Source organism: Pezoporus flaviventris, unplaced genomic scaffold (genome assembly GCF_033815535.1).
Source record: "Pezoporus flaviventris isolate CSIRO_AGI_PZ_B2104156 unplaced genomic scaffold, CSIRO_AGI_Pfla_v1 ptg000129l, whole genome shotgun sequence".
In the NCBI taxonomy this organism is placed as follows: domain Eukaryota; kingdom Metazoa; phylum Chordata; class Aves; order Psittaciformes; family Psittacidae; genus Pezoporus; species Pezoporus flaviventris.
In genome coordinates, this window is record NW_026892677.1 from 2,691,837 (window position 1) to 2,713,002 (window position 21,166).

The window sequence follows — 21,166 nt, forward strand, 5'->3', positions numbered from 1 at the left end:
GAGTTTCGTCAGCCCCTCGGCGAGGGGAAGGGGTTAACAACGGGGCTGAGCCGCGTCCCAGATGCTCGCTTCTTTAGCTGCTAATGTTGACGGCGAAAAGTAACCACAAAAATAAGGGGTTCTAAAGGAGGTATAAAACTTGATTGAGCAAGAGGGGAGGGAGGAGAGAAAGCTGCAGTAAAAATTAGACTAAACAATTAAACTTCTATTTTAGGTCAAGCTTATTCAGTCATTTAGTTACCTTCATTTAGCTGCAAAAACTGATTCCCATCTCTCCCCCCGACAGGAACTGATCGCTAAAGCTCGAATCTGAGCATCTGCAAGACAAATAGCAAGAATTAGGATGAATGCTGTCAGTGCTGCTGTGTATTTGAAAACGGGAGGGGGGACGACACACACCAAACCAAACACCCCACAAACATACAAGAAACCACCAAAACACCAAACAATTGGCAAGTAAACAGAATTCAGATGAATCATACAGAGGTAGAGCTGGTCCTGACCAAATGCAGTATCGTTGCCATCCTTACTTTTGATGAATATTATGTATTTGATACTGCACCATAGGTTTGTATGAACTTAAGAATTAATATCTAATTGATGTGATAAAAATTAATCACATCCATTAATTAAATTGTTGTGTTTAATTAATTGATTAATTAGTCGCAGGTATTAAAAATGAGAGGAAGCCCTCATTTGAAAATAGCTAAGGACAGGAAGTTCCCTTTGAGCCCTTTGTAATCTCAGACCAGACACATTTTTCAGGCTGAAAAGGCTCTGGACTACAGTCTTTCCTTTTCAAAATGGTATCTTTTTAAAGTGCTTTTAAAAACCTGTGCAGAAAATTGCAGGTTACACTGAGACAATGGACCTGCCCTCATTAAAAGTCAATTCTTCCTGTAGCTTGAACTTTTGCAGCACTGGTCTGAAATCACCAAATACAGGCCCCAACCCCGTCATTTAATTCTCCTCCATGTGATGCACAGTATTACATTTTAAAACCAAGCTACCTGTTTGCTTGCTCATTCTTTTTGGCGACCAAAGGACTCACAAAACCTCTTGGACTTCTAGAAAAGAGATCGGAAGGGGATGGGTTTGCCTCCACGAAACAGAATTCCTTAAATCTTAGAAAGCAGTTCTTCCCTGTGAGGGTGCTGAGGCCCTGGCACAGGGTGCCCAGAGAAGCTGTGGCTGCCCCATCCCTGGCAGTGTTCAAGGCCAGGTTGGACACAGGGGCTTGGAGCAAGCTGCTCTAGTGGAAGGTGTCCCTGCCCATGAAGAGGGGTGGGAGCTGGGTGAGCTTTAATGTCCCTTCCAACAAAAACCATACCAGGATTCTGTGACTATAGAAAAGGGCTTGGAACCCAGAGGAACAGAGATTTGCCAGGCAGCACTTGGAAGTTTGGGAGATTGATGCTCTTCCCCCCTGTGACAGGCCACTGCTGAATGGGACAGGGAGCAAGACCATCAGTTTGCTCACACCATCTAAATCCACATTTTCAGGGCATGGTTCTACAAAAATCTAAGCCAAATTAAATTCTGTTTGAGCACTTAAAATGAGCACAAACCCAAAGTACTTCCAGAAATTCTGAATAATTTGGAGAAAAAGAGGAGAGCAATTTACTCATACAGATTATATTTAAAATACACCCTGCCTGACATACATAAGTTTGAACGTCTGATATTTCCCCCTTCTATTTCCTTGCTACCAAGCATAAACTGGTAACTAACACTTAAACCTGTTTTTTATCTTTTAAAACGACTACAGGAAGAACATCCTGAACGAGCAGCGTGTGTTCCAACTTGCACAGTATGTTTGATATATGCCATATTAGTAAAAACATAAAACCAAATCATTTCAGTTACCGGATGCTTTCCAAAAGCAAACCTAATTTTTACCATAACTAATTTTGCTCAAGTCCTTCCTTTCTACCCAAACATCACACTTTTACAATTCCCTGCTCACACATGGGTGGGGAAACTCTGAGGGAAGATAAACAGGTTGTTGAGTGATGCCTGATTTTTCATGTGTATAATAAATTGTATAAGGAGATCTGGAACCTGGTGACCTTAATTCCATGTTAAAGTTCTCTGCATGCATGGAGATACAAAGGGAGAAAAGGCCTTTTACAAGGTCATCCAGTTTTTTGTGCTTCAGGGGATAAAATCCTCCTATTCAGACCTTTCACAAAGCAGAACTCCTTTTGATATTACTATTTTATTTCATTATCTAATTTGCCTCCAGTACTATTTTATGTGGTGTGATGACTTTAGAGTACTTCAGATGTGGTAGTGAGATGTAAGCAGCTTTTAAATGCTACTTTTTCCTTTGAATTGAATTACTCTGAAGTTTATTTGATAAGCTTTGGTGGGGTTTTAATTTAGTTCAGTGTATTAAGTTATGACCTTATTATTATACCTTCAGCTTGTCACAATAGTTTTATGCTACTGGACATAAAATATTCATACAATGCTGGAATGGTTTGGATTGGAAAGGACCTTAAATCTCATCCAGTTCCAACCCCTGCTCCGGGCAGGGACACCTTTCACTAGAGCAGCTTGCCCCAAGCCCCATCCAACCTGGCCTTGAACACTGCCAGGGATGGGGCAGCCACAGTTTTTCTGGGCACCCTGTGTCAGTGCCTCAGCACCCTCACAGCGAAGATCAAAGCAAAATCCATACAAAATCTGAATTCAGGCACTGGGTATCATTGCCAATAAATAGATATTAAAGTCAAACCCTTCCTGTGGGCCTTTACAAAGGCAGTTATACTGAACAATGTGTCTAAAACAGTTTATACCAGTAAAACTCTTTGAAACCCTAATTTATTAGTCTCTATGAGCCCTCATCTGATCAAACTGAGCAGGAGAGCAAAAAAACAGTTGTCATGTTGACAAGGGCTTTGGTGATTTAAAATAATAATAAATAATTCTTCAGTATTACAGTATTTGCTGGCATGACAGAGTGGTTTATCAGCACACTTAACACAGAGAATCCTGTCCCATCCCTAGTGATAAACTTCCCTGCAAACACAGCAATACTTACAGGAAAACACAAGTTCTAGTAAAGGTTTTCAGGCTGCCTTTAAATCTGTCTCCAAGAGCAGCATATATACAAATGTTTGCAAAAAGTAGCTCTATAGGAGGTAGGAAAAAATGACATTTTCTTCAAGGTTCAAAGTTCCTGTTAGGTTCATTTGTATCTGGGAACATTTAGGAGTACAAACTGACAAATACACCTGCGTACACGCTGAAGTCAAGCTGCCAACTTTCAAAAAGGTGTGGAAAATAGTTTATTTTAAATTAGTTCTTGTATATCCTTGCTAGTTTTTTAGATAGTTTCAACTTATTTGAGCAATCAGAAGGTACTTAGGAAGAAACCTCCTTCACTGAGATCCAGCAGTATGGATCTGTGAGGATTTAATGATTCAGGCTCATCAGTTGAAGACAGTGGCCCAACAATACAAAAGGCCCCTAATCACTGAAGCGTGTCTTAAGCACAAGAACAACAAGAAAGTAAAGAGAATTAGATAAATTAACATCTTAATTCCTCATGTGAAGATCCTTATGGGAGGACATTTGTTCTGTGTTTTGAAGAGCTGGTTTGGAAGCACTTGAATGAATGAAGCATATTTCATAGATTTGTGCCACTACTGATTTTTAACTGAAATTCTAAGAAAACACAAGATCCAGCAACAGCTTTTACTAGATTAGGGTGTTTATAAGGTATAAAGGCATTAGGCAAATGAGGCATTAAATTCAGGCAGCCGCTTAAGAATTAGCGAATAGTCAGAACTCACATCTTTTGTTCAATGTTACTAAATAATTTGAGTGTGACATTCAGAAAAAAACACTGGCACAACTTCTAATGGAAACAGGTGAAGGAGAAAACATTAGCATTTGTGACAAGAACTTCCCTGGCAAAGTCTCAACTAGATGAATAATTCAGTAATTCTCCTACTCTGTGCAAAGTAACACAGAAAATGTATAAAAGTCATTAGAAGAAAGCTTTTATGAAACTATCCGAATTACAACATAATCCTTTAATACCTAAGATGAACATTCACAGTGAAGTTCAATCTCTCAAGAAATTCTCAAACACCTTGAACAAGTTCTGTGTTAGGAAAGCAAAGCTTAGACTTCACATATATGCCCTATACAGAACGAACAGCTTTAATCTAGTAGTTGATAATGTCTGAATAACTTATTAAATCTGTTTCATGAACAGTTTACAATGAAAGTGTCTTTTCTAAAAGCTGAGTTGCTAAAAACATAACCATCTCCAGTGTCACAAGATAAGCTCCATAAAGAAGCACAAGGTGTTTATGAGATTTCTTTGTTTAGAAGTAGGGACATAATGTGCACATTCTCATCAGGTGAGCCAAGAAAAAATCATCACTGGAGAAGTGCATAGTGATAAAAATTAGTTCTTAAATGTAATTAAATGGAATCTGTATATGTAAATAAGATTGCAAACGATACTGGGTTCATATGTTCTGTATAGTCGTATTATTTCTGTACTTCAGTGAAGGCTTATGATCTTTGTTTGTTACAGATTTGTCATTAAAATGGGATGTAGTAGGGAACAGAGGAAATCTGCTGTGAGTAAAACACTTCTAATTAATTGTACCGTCATCATGTCATTAGGAGATGTTAGAGGTAAATATGAAAACATCATCAATACAGCACTTAAACAACCCCATGTAAGCTGCTTTAAAGAGGTGAGGATCAGGAGATCTCAAGTCTTTCTAAAACTTTTGTTTTGTTGTTAATAAAGCCAGTATGATTGGCAGCACATAACAAAGATGCTTTTAAGTGTTGATCTTCAACACAGAAAGAGACCAACAGAAGTGTCCTGAGACCAACATATAAATAAAGTCATTCTTTGTCTCATTGTTTGTAATCCCCATTATTTATCTTGAATTATATAAACACTCTACACCATTTTACTACACTGCTAGACAGTACCTTACACTAGAAATTTTGCAGAGGCATAGTAATCAATAATTATGATTATTAGTAGTTGTTTAAGTTAACCAATGAATAAATAAGAACAGATTAATACTTGAGAGTCTCTATTTTCTCAAACCTGCTTCTCCTCACACAGAGTTAACTTCCAGTGGGTCACAAGCTGCTAAAATGATATGATCCCATCACACAAAATAGCAGCTCATCTGGAATTCTTAAAGAAAATTAATAGCTTTTACATGTAAAGAAAGAGATTACGCATTACCATTTAGTGTCACAGAAGAAATAGCAGTATTTTCCTGAATGCTGATTTCCTAAAGGCTCTGTATTTCAATGTGGTGTATCCCTGTTTTTAAAATTCCATAGGCAAATTCTTCATTAGTAAACCCTGTATTTCTGATGAAGCAACATCTCTTCGGGGTGCATACACCTTTCTATCCTTGGGAAGCAACACTTAAGTTACCATTAGTAAACATGTAGTTACTCCTAGATTGAAAGCAGTGTGATTACCAAGAGCATACACTTAAATGTTAGAACAGGGCAGAGGAAGGACATACAAATTAAAAGTTCTTCCAAACAAGTTTGGGAAAACTAATCAGAAAATTATCTACACTGCAGAGGTACATCCCCAATTTTGGGTGTCAGGTGTACCAGATGGAACAGGGCTAAAGAGGTTCAACACATAAATACTGCTTCATTAGATCAGACCTGACAAATATCTTGCAACTTTTTAAAATCACAGTGATACCAGCTCAACATCAGGATTCTAATCTTTCATAAGTCTCCCCTGACTGTTGTTACATCAGTGGGCCACGTCAGTCATTTCTGGCATGAGGTCCAATATAAAGCCTGTTGAAATTAATGAAGAAATGGTTAACGAAAGTGAGATTTTAATTAATGATGGGGGGACACAGCAGTTAAACTACTATTTTTATCTCAGAGTCACAGAATAATCCAATAGATTCCTGGAATGGGTTGGGTTGGAAGAGACCTCATCCAGTTCCAACCCCCCGCCACAGACAGGGACCCCTTCCACTAGAGCAGCTCGCTCCAAGCCCCTGTGTCCAACCTGGCCTTGAACACTGCCAGGGATGGGGCAGCCACAGCTTCTCTGAGCACCCTGTGCCAGCACCTCAGCACCCTGTGTTATTCACAGTGAACAGCAGTTGTTGAGGTATTGCAGGGTTTGAATTGTCAGATTTATACCCTAAAGGAAAAGCTGCAATGGGCCTAGTCATATCAAAGCTCTGTAGTGCCAGCTCCTACTTACTCATACAGTTTGGGAAGAGCTGGCATCCAATTATTATGCTGAGTTTACATGCACAACACTTCAGTTCACACATGAATCACAATATTACTTCCAAACAGCTGCAGATAAGTACTGAAAAAGTACTTATCTCAATAATGGATTTCAACTCTTTTAGGGTAATTTAAATGAACAGGCAGTACAAGAATGAAATGAAAAGACTTAAAGAAAGTGATACAGTTTGAGAATCAAAAGGAAGCTTTGTTCTTGCATCAGAATGTATTAGATCTTGCAATTGCATATACAAATAATTCAGCAACATTCACCGGCATTATAAACACAGCAAGATCAAATTATAAATGTAATAAAAGAAAATAATAATAGCTGAAACTGTATAATACATACATATATTATAAAGATTTGACAAATTAAATACAATTTGGTTATACAGAAAAAGTTGCAATAACTTTACATTAAAAATGGCATTCGGGAAATGAAACCAGTTCAAAATACTGAACACGGGTGGTCAGGCTCCTTTGAAAAGTTTAAAAAACTGATACATAAAAATACCCTAAAAACCACTGGTAATTACAGTATGCATTCTTCATTAAGGCCCAATTCAGCAAAGCACTTAAGGGATTGCTTCAGGAACAAAGAACCAAGGGTACTTCAATGTTTTGTGGAATAGAGACTTTGGAAAGCCAGTGCTCAAATGCTTAGGTGAACTGGAACCTATCTTAACACATGAAAACAGTCGAGTCACACAGTGACCAAAACCCCAGACCGATCAGAATGTACAACTTCCAATCAGCTATTTGGCATTTTAAAGTAATTCCATGCAACAGAGGACAAATTAAAAGAAAATTAATCTGTATCTATACCAAGACAAAGCTTCCCAGTTACTCGCCTGCTGCAACAAGCAGCCAACTGGCTAAACACAGGAACTGGAAAGCAAGCTTTTCAAATGATATATATATATATATATAAAAGTCATTACGTAGCTCTATTTATGACTTCTGAAATATATTATACGTATTTTTGTTTCCTCCTACATATCTTAATATAGTTGGCAACTAAAATCTGAGTACCCACATAGTATTTGACATTGCAGCCTAACTCCATCCTACTGCTTGCTAGAACTACACATTGCCGCCTGGGTCCTGCAGAATGACCCCTGGTAGTAAACCTGGTGAGCAGCGGGGGTTCTGCTGCAGCTACTCATGCTCTCCAGGGGCCGTAGCTCCCAGATAACATAACTCCACAGTGCTGTCATGCTGAGGAGGTTTGCTTCATGAAGCAACTCTTACTCCAAGATTTTAATTAAGGGACCCCAAAAGATGCCCAACAGACACATTGTTTATCACATGTAGGCTAAATGCATGGGAAGATCCTGGCATTGGGACTTAATGGGACCATAAAATACACTTATTTGGAAAGCACAGAATCAAAGACTCATAGACTGGTTTGTGTTGGAAGGGAGCTTAAAGCTCATCCAGTTCCAACCCCTGCCACGGGCAGGGACACCTTCCACTAGAGCAGCTTGCTCCAAGCCCCTGTGTCCAACCTGGCCTTGAACACTGCCAGGGATGGGGCAGCCACAGCTTCTCTGGGCACCCTGTGCCAGCGCCTCAGCACCCTCACAGGGAAGAGCTTCTGCCTAAGAGCTCATCTCAGTCTCCCCTCAGGCAGGTTAAAGCCATTCCCCTCGGCCTGTCCCTACAGGCCCTTGCAAAATGTCCCTCTCCAGCTTTTCTGCAGGCCCCTTTGGATGCTAGAGGTGCTGGAAATTACTTTGCATTATTTTCCATCATCATTTAACCTCTCTGAGTCTCCCTGTGCTACAAATGATCATACTGAAAACCCCACTGGGTTGCTTTCCATACTGAATTTATTCGATGGCTTTTTAAAACTGGATAAAATTTCAGCAAGCAGTAGTAATGTAAACTTACTCAGCATTCGTATTCATTACTCAACACTCTGTGGCTTGAGTGTAGCTTCTCATGGCAACTCAAAGGTTTAGTCTTTAAACAATCTTTTTTAAGTGCATAATTTACTGTACAAATAAATACAGAAGTGCATCAATGGGAAGACAAGAAGCAGTAAACGGCAGTGTTCAGAACAGTGGGCTTAGGACTCTAAACTGCACTTTTTCCATTCAGGATGAAATGCAAGGAGAGGGATGCACACATTCCTGATTCCTTTCATTGGTCTGAAGTACAGTGCTATTTGTTAGTGGAAATGAAGCATGGCCATGGTATAAAATAGTGCAAGAACAACAGTGAAATGACCAGTGTAAGTTGCTTACTTTAAATAAGGCTTTTACGTTTGCATTGAAAGAAACCCCAATCGACAGGACAAGACGGAGCTATTGCATACTAGTTATGGAATTAAAGTACATAGTCATATACTTTGTGCTCATTAGTTCATATATGCCTTTTAAAGAGTGGAAAAGATATACTTTTTCATTATTCAACATTCGGATGCCCTGTGACTTTGGGGGTTTCTAACCCCCAACCACATCCTGTGCAGGGCTGTGATAAAGACTTTTAAACTTTATTTCACCAATTATATTATGAGTAGTATTTTCATTAAAAATATATCTATATACACAATCATATACCCCTTTTAGATAAAGGAAATATTCCTTTTTGGATAAAATACATATATAGGAGGGGAAGAACACTGAGGAGCATTTTGCCACAACACAATTTTGCCAGCATTACACTGTTAGTAAAATGGTTTTTCAGAGTTTTAGCAATTACTATGAATTATTCTGTTGAACTGAATCAAAGAACAAGAGTTCATCTCTTTTGCCTATGCTCAAAGATGTGGGAAAATATGCAAATGTATAAAAAGAAGCTTTAAATCCATTTCTGACAATGTCTATAAAGCTTCTTGAAGTAGACAGCATTAGGTGCTGCAAAATATACTCTTCTGATATGCAAAATATTCTCCAAATAGCGGTAAACTGACATTATTGTCTTTCTAAATTGATTTAAGCTGGTGTACTATTTGGGAAAGAACAAAAGAAATGGACTTTGAAAGCTCTATTAAATCAAAAAGTCAAATCTGAATTTATACTGATTATGTCTTACTGATGGCAAGACTCAGAACTGCCACCAACCTGGAGGTTCTTAAAACAGACTTTGAAAACAGTTATATTTTTCAGGTGGACTCTATGTTATGACACATGAAGGGCCATATTCTGATACCTTTATCATTAACAGCACTTCACTCAGTCTCCTTGCCTTCAATGAGACTGTGAAATAAATTATAAGCAAGCTCAAGCAGGCTATCAGCATGTGTCCCCAAATAAACATCAATTTTCAGAGTGAAGAAAGATTTACGGCCAGAACATGTTTAGTTTAAACCTATGTACCACGATTCACCTTTTTTTTTAGTATGAAACATAAATCACCTGTGTAAAGTTTCCAGAGTTGGGAGATAACATTGATAAATATTTATAAGGGGAAAAATGCAAAGAAATTAATTTACCGGTATCTAGAATAAAGACTTCTCTACCATCTTATAGTGATATATTGTGTATGAACATTATACTTCGCTTTAGAAGATATTTATATTTAAGAAATAACTTTGTACAGCAAATGCAACTTTTAGAGCCAACACGAGGTCTTATTTACAATAAAGTGGACAAACAAAATGCCATGGAATAAATTAACAGAATATACAACTCTTTATACAGAGAACTTAAAAAATAAGGCAGGGATTTTCACTTGAAATTAGCATAATCAGAAAAGATGTCGATGAAGTCTTGTACCACTCTGTAGCAGAATTCATACTGTTCCTGAAAAACAATAAAGAGATATTAAAATGTGCTTTGGTTGCATGACAATGGAGAAAATTAGACTTATGCAAATCCTATTGCTAAATGCAACATGTTCTAACTTGGACCAGTAGCTGAGGACTGTACCATTCTAACCTAAACAGTACTGGTGGTACCTCGCTCTTGTCGAATACAGGCTGATTGCTGCTCTTTCTAATGTTTATTCAATTAAAAGTGTGTGGACCAAGCTTCACATATTACTTGTAGATGACTTTAAAGAAGTCAAAGACATTTCTCCCTTTCAGGGAGCGACTGCAAGCCAGTTTGAGCCCAGACGTTTTAAGAAAGAACAACCGATACACAGCCTAAAAGGCATTTATTTCCTATGTTATGTCACCTGCAATGTCAAAGAGTTGGGTTTAATCTGTCTAGCTAGAATCTCTAGCCAAGTTGTATTTTTCAAAATGCTATAAAAGAGAAATCTATAAAAATACCGATTTCTGATGATACCTTGTACATACACAGCCTTCATACATAATTTATTTCAACCTGCAAAAAAACCCTCTTTGTTCTCCTCCCACAAGAATATTTACAGACATCCTTTGACAAAGATCCGCATTGTTAAACATCATACCAGTGTCTGCACCATATGTGGCCTTTGCAGTCTTAAGCTCTTCACAGCTTGAAATACATCTAAGAGCCCTTCAGCCTTCACCCGTTCCAGAATGTTGCTGAGTGCTATGAATGTACCTGTTCTTCCAGCGCCAGCACTGCAACATAAACACAGTGGCTTGACATACAGCAGGATAAAAATGTTAAATGAGAAGTAACAGTGATATGAAATAGCCAAATACTCAACTTATTATTACCCAACTTATACTCATTTCTTGTGCTTATTTTGTCACTTTGCCTATACCAAAAGGGCGATAGGATTAATGGCCATTAACTCATAGCCAAGTTGGAACCAATGAAGACTCATTATGGAGAGCTTCTGTATGAAGGTGGATGATCCTGAGCTGGCTGAGCCACCCTCAGCCAAGGTCTGAGACTCAAATCATGAGCTGGCAAAGCTGCATACTCAGATCTGCATTCATCAGAGAATTTCAGTGTTCCCACACTCTGCTTTTGGTTTTATTACTGATGGGAGAGAACACAACCTTCAGCATTTCAGTTCCAAGACTTGGTTATAATGCAAAGAAGCCCTGTGCAATCAAACCCACAGCTTTCTGTGAGGGGGCGATTTATACTTCTACAAGGTGGACAGATATGAAAGCATTATTATTGTCATTATTACTATCATCATCATTATTCCAAAGCAATTTGATGGAAATTGTCCTATCCATCTGTAATGATTTTAGTGACTCTTACGACCAAAACCATTTCTTAAACAGATATATTAGTATAAGGCCAAACTAAGGCAAGACTACACACACAGCTGTAGTACATATAAGAAACTAAAATCGACAGAACACTGCAGCACTGTCCTGGTGGGTGTATTACCCATCACCACAACACACCACAGCTCCACTTCCCTCATCAGTGTTTAGCAAAGCTCAGGTGCACGACTACAACACTCCCAGGCAACAACAGGTCTGTTTAGTCCTGCCCATCAAGTCCACCACCATCATCTGCTGATTTAGCAAAAGACAAGGCAAAAATCCTTTATGGGATACTAGGGTTTCTTTTTTTCTCTTTTTTCTTAGCTTCTATTGATTGTCTTTTAATGGATGTGGTGTACTCCATCACGGAGGAAAAAACTGTCATAAAAACACTAAGAAAAGGAAAAAGGAAGAGGAAAAGCAAGCCAGCTCCCTAGCTAATAGTGGGAAGAAGAGGTGCCTCTCACCTGCAGTGCACAGTGATGGGGTGGTTGCCTGTTTGCTGCTGCTGCTTTTGGACAGCTGCAATCAGGTCGATCATCCCTTTTCCTTCTGCAGGAATCCCGATTTCTGGCCACCCATGGAAATGGAACTGCCGGACGACCCTGCTTTGCTTCTCCTGGTTACCCTGTGAGCCGGAAAACACCAGGTTTATGCTGTTGTTACTTCAAAATGAAAACACACTTTTACCTTAAATATTTGCATGAAACCTGGAGAAGGGCTTTGGACAAGGGTCTGTAGGGCCAGGCCAAGGGGAATGGCTTTAACCTGCCAGAGGGGAAACTGAGATGAGCTCTTAGGCAGAAGCTCTTCCCTGTGAGGGTGCTGAGGCGCTGGCACAGGGTGCCCAGAGAAGCTGTGGCTGCCCCATCCCTGGCAGTGTTCAAGGCCAGGTTGGACACAGGGGCTTGGAGCAAGCTGCTCTAGTGGGAGGGGTCCCTGCCCGTGGCAGGGGTTGGAGCAGGATGAGCTTTAAGGTCCCTTCCAACACAAACCAGTCTGTAAGTCTAACTCTTGCAAGCACAGAGTTGCAAACACTGGGTCTCTGCTGATGCTTGGTGCTTTCAGCACGTTCACCAGCAATGCAAATCAGATCCTATAGAAATAATGCAGTGAGGAGATGTGTGCCGAAAAGGTCAATAATCAGTCTGAATAGATCATGCCTGTAACAGGGAAACACAAAGGAAGAGCTGACAGGCAGAGGCAGGTCCATGTGCTGTGAAAGGCTTCATAGGATTTAAAAATCCGGAATAAAATTTCCCTTTATATTGTGGGAGAGGGCATAAAATACAAGAGTAACAGCGACAAGAAGACATAAATCCCCCTAAACAACCAAACTGGAATGGGTTGCCCAGGGAGGTTGTGAATGCTCCATCCCTGGCAGTGTTCAAGGCCAGGTTGGACGAAGCCTTGGGTGCCTTGGTTTAGTGTGAGGTGTCCCTGCCCATGGCAGGGGGTTGGAACTGGATGATCTTAAGGTCCTTTCCAACCCTAACTATTCTGTGATTCTAAACCCCACACCCCTGTGTCAGATGTTGATGAACCACATTTCTCTTTAGATAGAAATCTCCTAATTTAACTTGTATGATCATAATTTTAAATGCCTCAAATGCAAAAAAAAACCCAAACCCTTAATGTCATAAAAACATTACCTGGTTGTATGTAACTACGAAGTCTCTTACACTTATGGCATCTAACAGGCTGTCATTCTTTATTTCTACCGTTATCTCTCCATGAGTTACAGAGCCCTCCGATGGCCAGTACTGGCAGCATTTTTCCTGCAAAATTGAGAGAGAATTGTGAATGTTCCTTTAATTTTTTTCCACTTATCTATGTTGTCATGAACCATTGATGTAGGAGCTGACATACATAATAAACGTGGCCTAAACAGTGGAATCAAAAGGCTAACGACCAAGAATACAGGAATGAGATATTTCTTTATTATAACTCATTATGATGATAAAGGCTTGGGAGTCAGATGCCAAATACTGCTTTAAAACAGAGTAGAGTAAAATATTAACTCCTGAAAGCAGTGCAGTGTTGTTAAAAACCCTCCCAAAACCACCAACAAACCACATTTCACAGCACTAAAACACCCTGGATCTTCAAACTGCAGCACGCAGAGGTGCTGCAGGACTCCCTCTGTTGATGAATGATGTCTTAGGAGGGGTTCAGAATAAGCCACTGGAGCTTCTACTGGTATAACAGGGATGGAAGTCCTCACAAAAGCCTTGTCCTGCTGTTCCCAAATCCCACATGGCTATTCCATGTCAGGCACCCCCCCAGATTTAATGCTTTTCATGTGAACTGGGTCCTTTTTCAGTCGTTTTGGTGAGGTTTCTGCCAATTCAAGTAAAAGCAGCAACATTGGCCCACACTAAATAGTGAAGCAAAGGCTCATCTTAGGCAAGGCAGATTTGGTAGGTTATAAAAGTTGCTCTAATATTAATGCTTATATTTTAGAGGTGTTCACAGCAAGTGCTTTGCTGTGGAGCTGGGGGCTGCGGGACACGTACCTGCTCCCTCTCTTGAACCTCTGTGAGCATAACGATGGTGTGGCACTTCCACTCCCACACCATCCGCCAGAAATCCTCCACCGTGTGTGGAAGCGGTCCCTGGGTGGCAATGAAGTAATCCTTCTGGCGATAGCCCTGCAGAGAAAGATCAGGATCTGCTCATGTCGTGATATGTGAGAGCAAGAGGGACAGGGATGATGGTCAGAGACACGATCGGTATTAAACTGGTGCTTCCCATCAGCCACGCTGCTCAACAACGTGATGGTTACTACAGATCTGGTGACACTGAACCCACCCAAGTCTTGCTTCTTGCCAGAAATAAAGGAAAAAAAGACCTAAATTCACGATCCTGAGTTGTGTTTTATGACTTTTTACAGCCATGGCTGAAAGGATGAAATTCTGCAGTGATAAGTAACAGAACAGATTTCACAATGAGATGCTAACCCTAACTATATAGCAGATACAATATATAGCAGACATAAATATAAATATATTAAGAGAACATTGAATTTACACAACCATTTAAACTGAAAATGAGAACATCAGATATGTATGGAAACTCTCATAAGCCAAACCCAAACAAAACAGGCCATGTTCTTCATAAGCTGATTGTGTCTCTTTCAAAAGACTTAGCAGCAACAGCAAAATATCTGACTTGCAGTTTAAATACCTGAGTTTTCTGATACATACGTCTATGAAGGAAGCATTGATGTAGTCCGTGTACTCCTGCCCTCTTTTCATGGACAGAATCACTCGATTGAAATCATCTGAAGGAAAAGAAAACAGTCTTACTATTGGTAACTGGGTACTGACCGCTCCATGCTTACACCTGTGAAAGAACAAAACCAGTAACATCTTTGATCTGTCTCAAAGCTCTTATCCAGGATTTAGAGTGTGCAGCAGGAGGAGGGCACTGGTTTTGCTGCTGTTGATTTTCCATCCACACAGGATACGGCGAGGTCTGAAACTTTCAGTTTCAGGTGCAGATATTACAGTGCTGCTCTGGATTATGCATGGAACCACAGAGAAATACAGTGGTTTAGAAGGTGAAGCTGCTGAAAAATACCTGATGGTAACACATTTTATACTGACAGAGTAAAAACCAATTCATTCAATTGTCTGCAGACACTTTATGAGCCCATTACACTTTGTAAGGAGAAGATACTGTTTGTATCAGTTGTTCTTTACAAATTCAGAGCAGATATACCTGCAGAGAGAACAACAAACACAAGGGGACGGCAAATGGAAACACCCCCAAAAAGTGTATTCTAGCTAAAAATGAAGCAAACCCCCAAACCACCACTCTGCGAGGTTCAAAAGGGTCTGAAAGTGTTTCAATTTTACAGGCAGACCACTTCAAACTTTTTCACATGAAGACATGGAGCTGTTGGAGCGAGGCCAGAGGAGATGCTGTGAGGGCTGGAGCAGCTCTGCTCTGGAGACAGGCTGAGAGAGCCGGGCTGGGGCAGCCTGGAGAAGAGAAGGCTCCTGAAGGGGAGACCTGAGAGCAGCTCCAGTGCCTAAAGGGGCTGCAGGGAACCTGGAGAGGGGCTTGGGACAAGGGCCTGTAGGGACAGGCCAAGGGGAATGGCTTTAACCTGCCAGAGGGGAGATGGACATGAGATTTCGATGATTCTGTGATAAACAGCACCTTACTGGAGGAGCTTTAAGGTCCCTTCCAACCCAAATCAATTCTATGATTCCATGACACTATATGCAGTGATTATTTGCAGGATTGCCATTTCCACATCCAGGCAGGACCTCTACTTTGGAGTTATCCCAATAGAGCTGTCTTGTTGTCGACACAGAGATACAGTGTGCACTTAAAACAGCCTAAGGGTCATTGGGTATTTCTAGCAGTTATTTCTATACACAAGAAGTCCATCTCTTACATGGGATAATCTGGATGACTCTGGCTTTCTTCATGTTTGCTGGAAGGTTGCCAGTTCTCATGTTTTCTTTCATGATCCGAACGTTTGTTAACTTCTGCAATAAAACACACAAATGAGGATGAGAACTCAGTGTGGTTCTCACTCACCAGACCTGGTACTGAAGAGAGTTTCTAAGTGCCTTTATTAGGCACAGAAGTGTAACAGAGTCAAAGCCAGCTGACTTGGCACAAACCCCACTTCGTTGGCCCGTGTATAAAAATGAATTAAGAAAAACAGTCATGTAATAGTCATGTAAGTTTTACATACTGATATTTAAGAATCTGAACATCCTCCCGAGGCTTATCAATAAAGTTTAAAGGCTGTAAAATAACAGTGGGTTTTACCATTTTGGGTCAGTTTGGATCTTGGGGGGGGGGGGGGGGGGTTAAGGCACTTTTGGCACACCCAAGTGTGGCTTTCAGAAGCCTATCTCTATTCCAGTAAATCTATAGTACCAGCAACATGCTATTACAAGAATCCCCTGCCCTCTGAGAAATCACTTTTCAGCGACTCTGCAATACTGCGTCCAACAGACTTTATGTCAGAGACTGTCACAGTGGTGACAACACAGCTCCACTCTTTTTGGGTGTAGGTGGGCTCAGTAAGCCTGGATCATCTTAAGTCCTTTTCAGCATACACACCAGAACTAAAGGTTGTTCTCTGCACTTCGATGAAGCCTTGCTGGCAGATGACGGCAAAACCCGACTTAGGAATGCTAGAGAAAGTAGAGTATTTGATGTTTTCATTCATTTGAAATGAAACTTGTTGCTATGTCAGACTTATTTTCACCTTTACTTCTACATCATTGTCTTTTCCCAATCTCAGTTTCTAATTAGATTTATCCTTTAAAGGGAAGTGAGAACTCCAGTTACCACCTAGGTGTCATTTAACGCTTCAGACCTATCTATAGAATAAATATTTTAGCATAGCATGAGCCCTTGAAAAGTTCTAACTACTTCCTCAGACAACAAAGTCCATTTTAAAACACCATCACAAACAGCCAGTGCGGTTGCTCTCTACACTTGGGGTTTCTCCACTACACAGAAATGCTTATTTTCCTTCCCTTTCCTGACAGATGTGGATATTCAGCCCAAGATGTGCAAATTCTTTGCAATTCAGTCATCGCTGAGTTAACATTCCCCTTGAGATGCAAAAGAGGAGCCTGTAATCCAGCTCCCTCTGCCAGCATTATCTGATCTGGCACCTAGCACCAGCCCCAAAGAATAATGCCATTTTTCTTTCTTAAACAAACAGAAAACGATCGGAAAAGTGCCCTAAAACATGCAGCTTTGAATGAGCATTTGCAGAACAGGATGTTATTCAAGGCCCCGTTCACTGGCTCCGCAGACCCATTCACTATAAGCACAAAACAAACCAAGTCATTGCTTTGATGGACCTTTTCTCTTCAGGTTACACTTCTGCTTCTGAGCTATCTTTTGGGCTTACATGTTTCCACACTTACTAATCCTGTGTCATACTCACTTTAAATTCTTCTTCTAGCCCTATTTTGACGAGGTTTGGCGCTGCGTTGTGTGATGTTTGTAGATGTTTTTCTAAGGAGGACACATCTAGCTCCGTGTCACCGTAGAGGTAGTATTCAAGTAAGGCTTGATAAATGAAGGAGTATTGCATCTGCAATGAACAACGAGGCAGGTAAGTGTACTGCAGAACAAGGAAGTGAATACAGGGACTGTAGTGACAGGACAAGGGGTAACGGGTTCAAACTTGAACAGGGGAAGTTTAGATTGGATCTAAGGAGGAAATTCTTTCCTGTGAGGGTGGTGAGGCACTGGAATGGGTTGCCCAGGGAGATTGTGAATGCTCCATCCCTGGCAGTGTTCAAGGCCAGGTTGGACGAAGCCTTGGGTGCCATGGTTTAGTGTGAGGTGTCCCTGCCCATGGCAGGGGGGTTGGAACTGGATGATCTTAAGGTCCTTTTCAACCCAAACTATTCTGTGATTCTATGAAACTATGAATTCTGGCACTTTCTCATCTATTTCCTTTGGTCTACAATCCACGAATTGCCAAAATATACCTTAAGCTAAAATAGAGTTTTCTTGTTACACTGCTCACATTCCCTAAAATTCCACTCTGGATACCTAAAGATGATGTGCCTCATGGTGATCTTCACAGCCCTAACTTACCTTTATCTTCTTCCCCAGCCCCATCCTTCTACCAGGCTCTGTTCATTTCCCAGTTATCCAGGCGTGCAACAGAACAGGACATACTGGGATGCATATCAGAGTGGAAATACAGGAGGATATTCTTCTTTGAGCAGGAAAAGTTGTGATTGCAACTTATTAAAGCCCACTTACGTCAGTCTGAACCATCTGCGGCCGCTGGTTACGGATCCTTGAGACAAACTCAAAGACATCGACCTTCTGCTCCGCGTGCATCATGTCTATGATGGCATCGATAACGATGAATGTGCCCGTGCGGCCCACACCAGCGCTTGGGAAGGGAACAGAAACAACCATAAGCCTCTATGGGATTACCAAGTCTGCAGGAACTGCTATAGCAATGACACAGGTAGAACTTCCATTGTTTACACTGGACTGAAATGCTCACTGCGAGACATAAAACCTCGTTATTTTAATAATGATAGCAAGAAATAGGCGAGTTCTTCATGTAAAAAGTCACCTCTTAACAGCTCAGAAAGGATGAAATCAGAATTATATCAGGAAAAAACCTTTGGAAAAAAAAAAATCTGCTTGACCAGCGAAAATAATTCAGTCTAAGATGACATTTTAAACGGTTTTTTCTTAACTTTTGGCTGTTTTCTTGGTTGCTCTTTCATGCTACTTGCTACAGGTTAGTTGCAAGTTCTACACTTCACCATCCCCAAATCCTTTCTTCTATATCCTTCAAGAGCCACGAGAGGGAGCACGATCATTATAAATCACATCACTCCAGCCACTTTCAGCTGTTCCTTTCAGAGGAAAAGGGCATGGCATCCTGTGCTAGGCATTAATAGCTCTCCTTTAACCTCCTGTTAGCTCACTTTGTACAGGAACAGACGTGATGTCCACATACACCTTCTGAAACGCGACAGAAATCTCTTCCCCATCCCAACATGCTCAAACATCAACACTCATCAATGTTAGATTTCAACTAACACCAGTAAAAAATTATTGCATGCATAATATGACTTAGTTCATATGTACACACATATCATTTAACAGTAAACACCATGGGAAACCTGTGCCCCCAGGTTCTCCTGTTCCAGATGGAGAGGAGCAGACCCAACGAGTACCATGGACCTCCCTCAAGACTTCACACGACTTCTTCACAGTCAGCAACCCTGCTATAACACTCTGCCTCCAAATGCCTTTGCGTTTAATGACAGGTTTGGCAGGCTCCCTGCTCTCCTTGCCCAGCCACATCCCAATGCAAACACCTTCTCCCCAGCCCCTCTGTGGCCATGGACCATGGGCCACCACAGCTCCCACCCCATGGTGGCCTCTCACTTCCTTTCATTCACGTTTGACCTCTGTCACCATGGATGAGTTCACCTCAAGTCCTAATGTCATGACTCACAGTTTACAGAGACTTTCCTCTTCCTGATGTGTCCTGGAAGCCACCTCTCAGCATGGGTCACCAATTGCCAGCTCATACTTGCCCTTTGTTGTGAGCTTTTACACACTGAACCCCACACTCAGCTTCCTCACATCTGTTTCTTTTATGTACACAATCCCTTTTCACATATCCTTGTTCCATCCCCATACCTCTGCCCCAAGGTTACCTGACTTCTGAGCAGTGCTTAATTCAATCCTTGTATGTTCCTGCTGAAGCTGGTAAATTTGCCAACCTTGACATTTGCCTTGCAAGGCCCCTTTCATCCATCCTTAGCCTATGCTGGGATATTCCGTTACTCAGCTATTCCTCAGTGGAGCTCTCTGCTCACTCAAAAACTGTATTCCTGAAGACTTCTGGGAAAAAAAAAGGCGGAAAATCCTGGGGTTTCCCTCATTCTATCTGTTCTTTGCTCCTTCCAAATGCTAACTTAGTGTTTTATTAACTTCCAACAGACTCCGCTTGAGCAGTTTCTGGGCGATGTTTGTATAAAGGCTCACTAAAAGTGGATGGTTACTCACTCTCGATGAGTTTCCCTTTCCTCTTCTCAACAATTCAACAGTGTCACATCCTGAGCCGTGACGGAAACGAAGTGTCACCTCTCTGGTCCTTTATTCCTCACACAGGCTAAAGCGCTGCACCAGCCCCCAGCACTGACACATACCGGTGCTGCTGTGTCCCATTGGACAATTATATTTCATTATATCTAAATCCCTGCAGATTTTTATTGAGTTTATTTTATATTTCCCTTTATTTTGTCTCTAATAATGCTAATTAAACTAAGTACAGAATTTCCTGTGGGTACAAAATAAAGCTCAAGCCCAACAAGAGTCTCCACAGAACATCATGGTAAAAGGGTATAAAAACATTGTGGCTTTCTCAAAGGAAAGACTATGTGAGACTACTAAAATGTCCTTTTCCCATTTAATGCTTTTCTTTAAGCCTCTTATATATGACACCTGGGAGAGAAGATGAGATCTGGATGGCAATGGAGAACCACAAAGGCTGGCTTGGCCAGGACAAACATGCTCTTTTTCAGTAGCACACACTTCAACGACTCTTGAAGTGAATTTCTAAGTGTCTGATACAAGCAAGAGGAAAAGAGACAAAATACAGGAATCCACAAGCATGCCCTTAAAACAGGACCTAGAAAGATGACGCTTCCTTTTATTCTATGAGAACTGCTCCTGAAAAGACACTTCTTGCTCAGCTGTGAGCTTCCAGTTGCTATAGAGATTGCAATTAGTCTCTTAAAACTGATCTGGAGTTTTAGTTTGTGGTCTCATTACCACAAGAATTCAAACAGTTCAGCACAAGGCTTTAACAGCAGGATGTTCATGTGTGTGTGAGTGAACGAGTGGGAACATGTTCTGCATTGCTATGTAGGACATTCTTAAAATTGCAGCACTGAAGCCTCTTAAATGCAAGTCTTTATTCCAAACTTTCTAGGCTTTTAATGGATGATTTACATAGCAAACTGCAATTGTGTTGTGGGAGAAGTGGGGGATGAATTCCCAGAGGAGCATTTAGTGGCAAAGGTCACAGAGTTGCATTACGAGTCTTGTTTTTCTGACAAAGGAGCATATTTAGACCAAACACTGGCTATCACTCATGGATAAAAAAGAAACAAAACAACGGAGCAACAACTTCTGATTGAGTATTAAAGTGACAGCAAAGATCTTTTGGAATGGTTTTTACCCTGGGCTCTCAAAAAGTCAGCATATTACATAATATATATTATATTGTATTATATTGCCTTTTACATATAT

At 40.8% G+C, this 21,166-nt stretch overlaps 1 protein-coding gene across 1 annotated transcript in view; it reads right to left on the reverse strand.

The window, feature by feature from the left end:
• Positions 1-6,449: 6,449 nt before the first annotated feature.
• PTPRE (protein tyrosine phosphatase receptor type E) overlaps positions 6,450-21,166 on the reverse strand; it is a 94,860-nt gene continuing 80,143 nt past the window's right edge. Inside the window, exons 12-20 of the mRNA XM_061478698.1 lie at positions 18,140-18,275; positions 17,307-17,456; positions 15,786-15,879; positions 14,584-14,660; positions 13,894-14,028; positions 13,030-13,155; positions 11,845-12,005; positions 10,633-10,768; positions 6,450-10,019 (exon numbers count right to left, since the gene is read on the reverse strand). Coding sequence (XP_061334682.1) covers positions 9,945-10,019; positions 10,633-10,768; positions 11,845-12,005; positions 13,030-13,155; positions 13,894-14,028; positions 14,584-14,660; positions 15,786-15,879; positions 17,307-17,456; positions 18,140-18,275 — 1,090 coding nt within the window. The 3' untranslated portion in view covers positions 6,450-9,944. The remainder of the gene's footprint in view (positions 10,020-10,632; positions 10,769-11,844; positions 12,006-13,029; positions 13,156-13,893; positions 14,029-14,583; positions 14,661-15,785; positions 15,880-17,306; positions 17,457-18,139; positions 18,276-21,166) is intronic.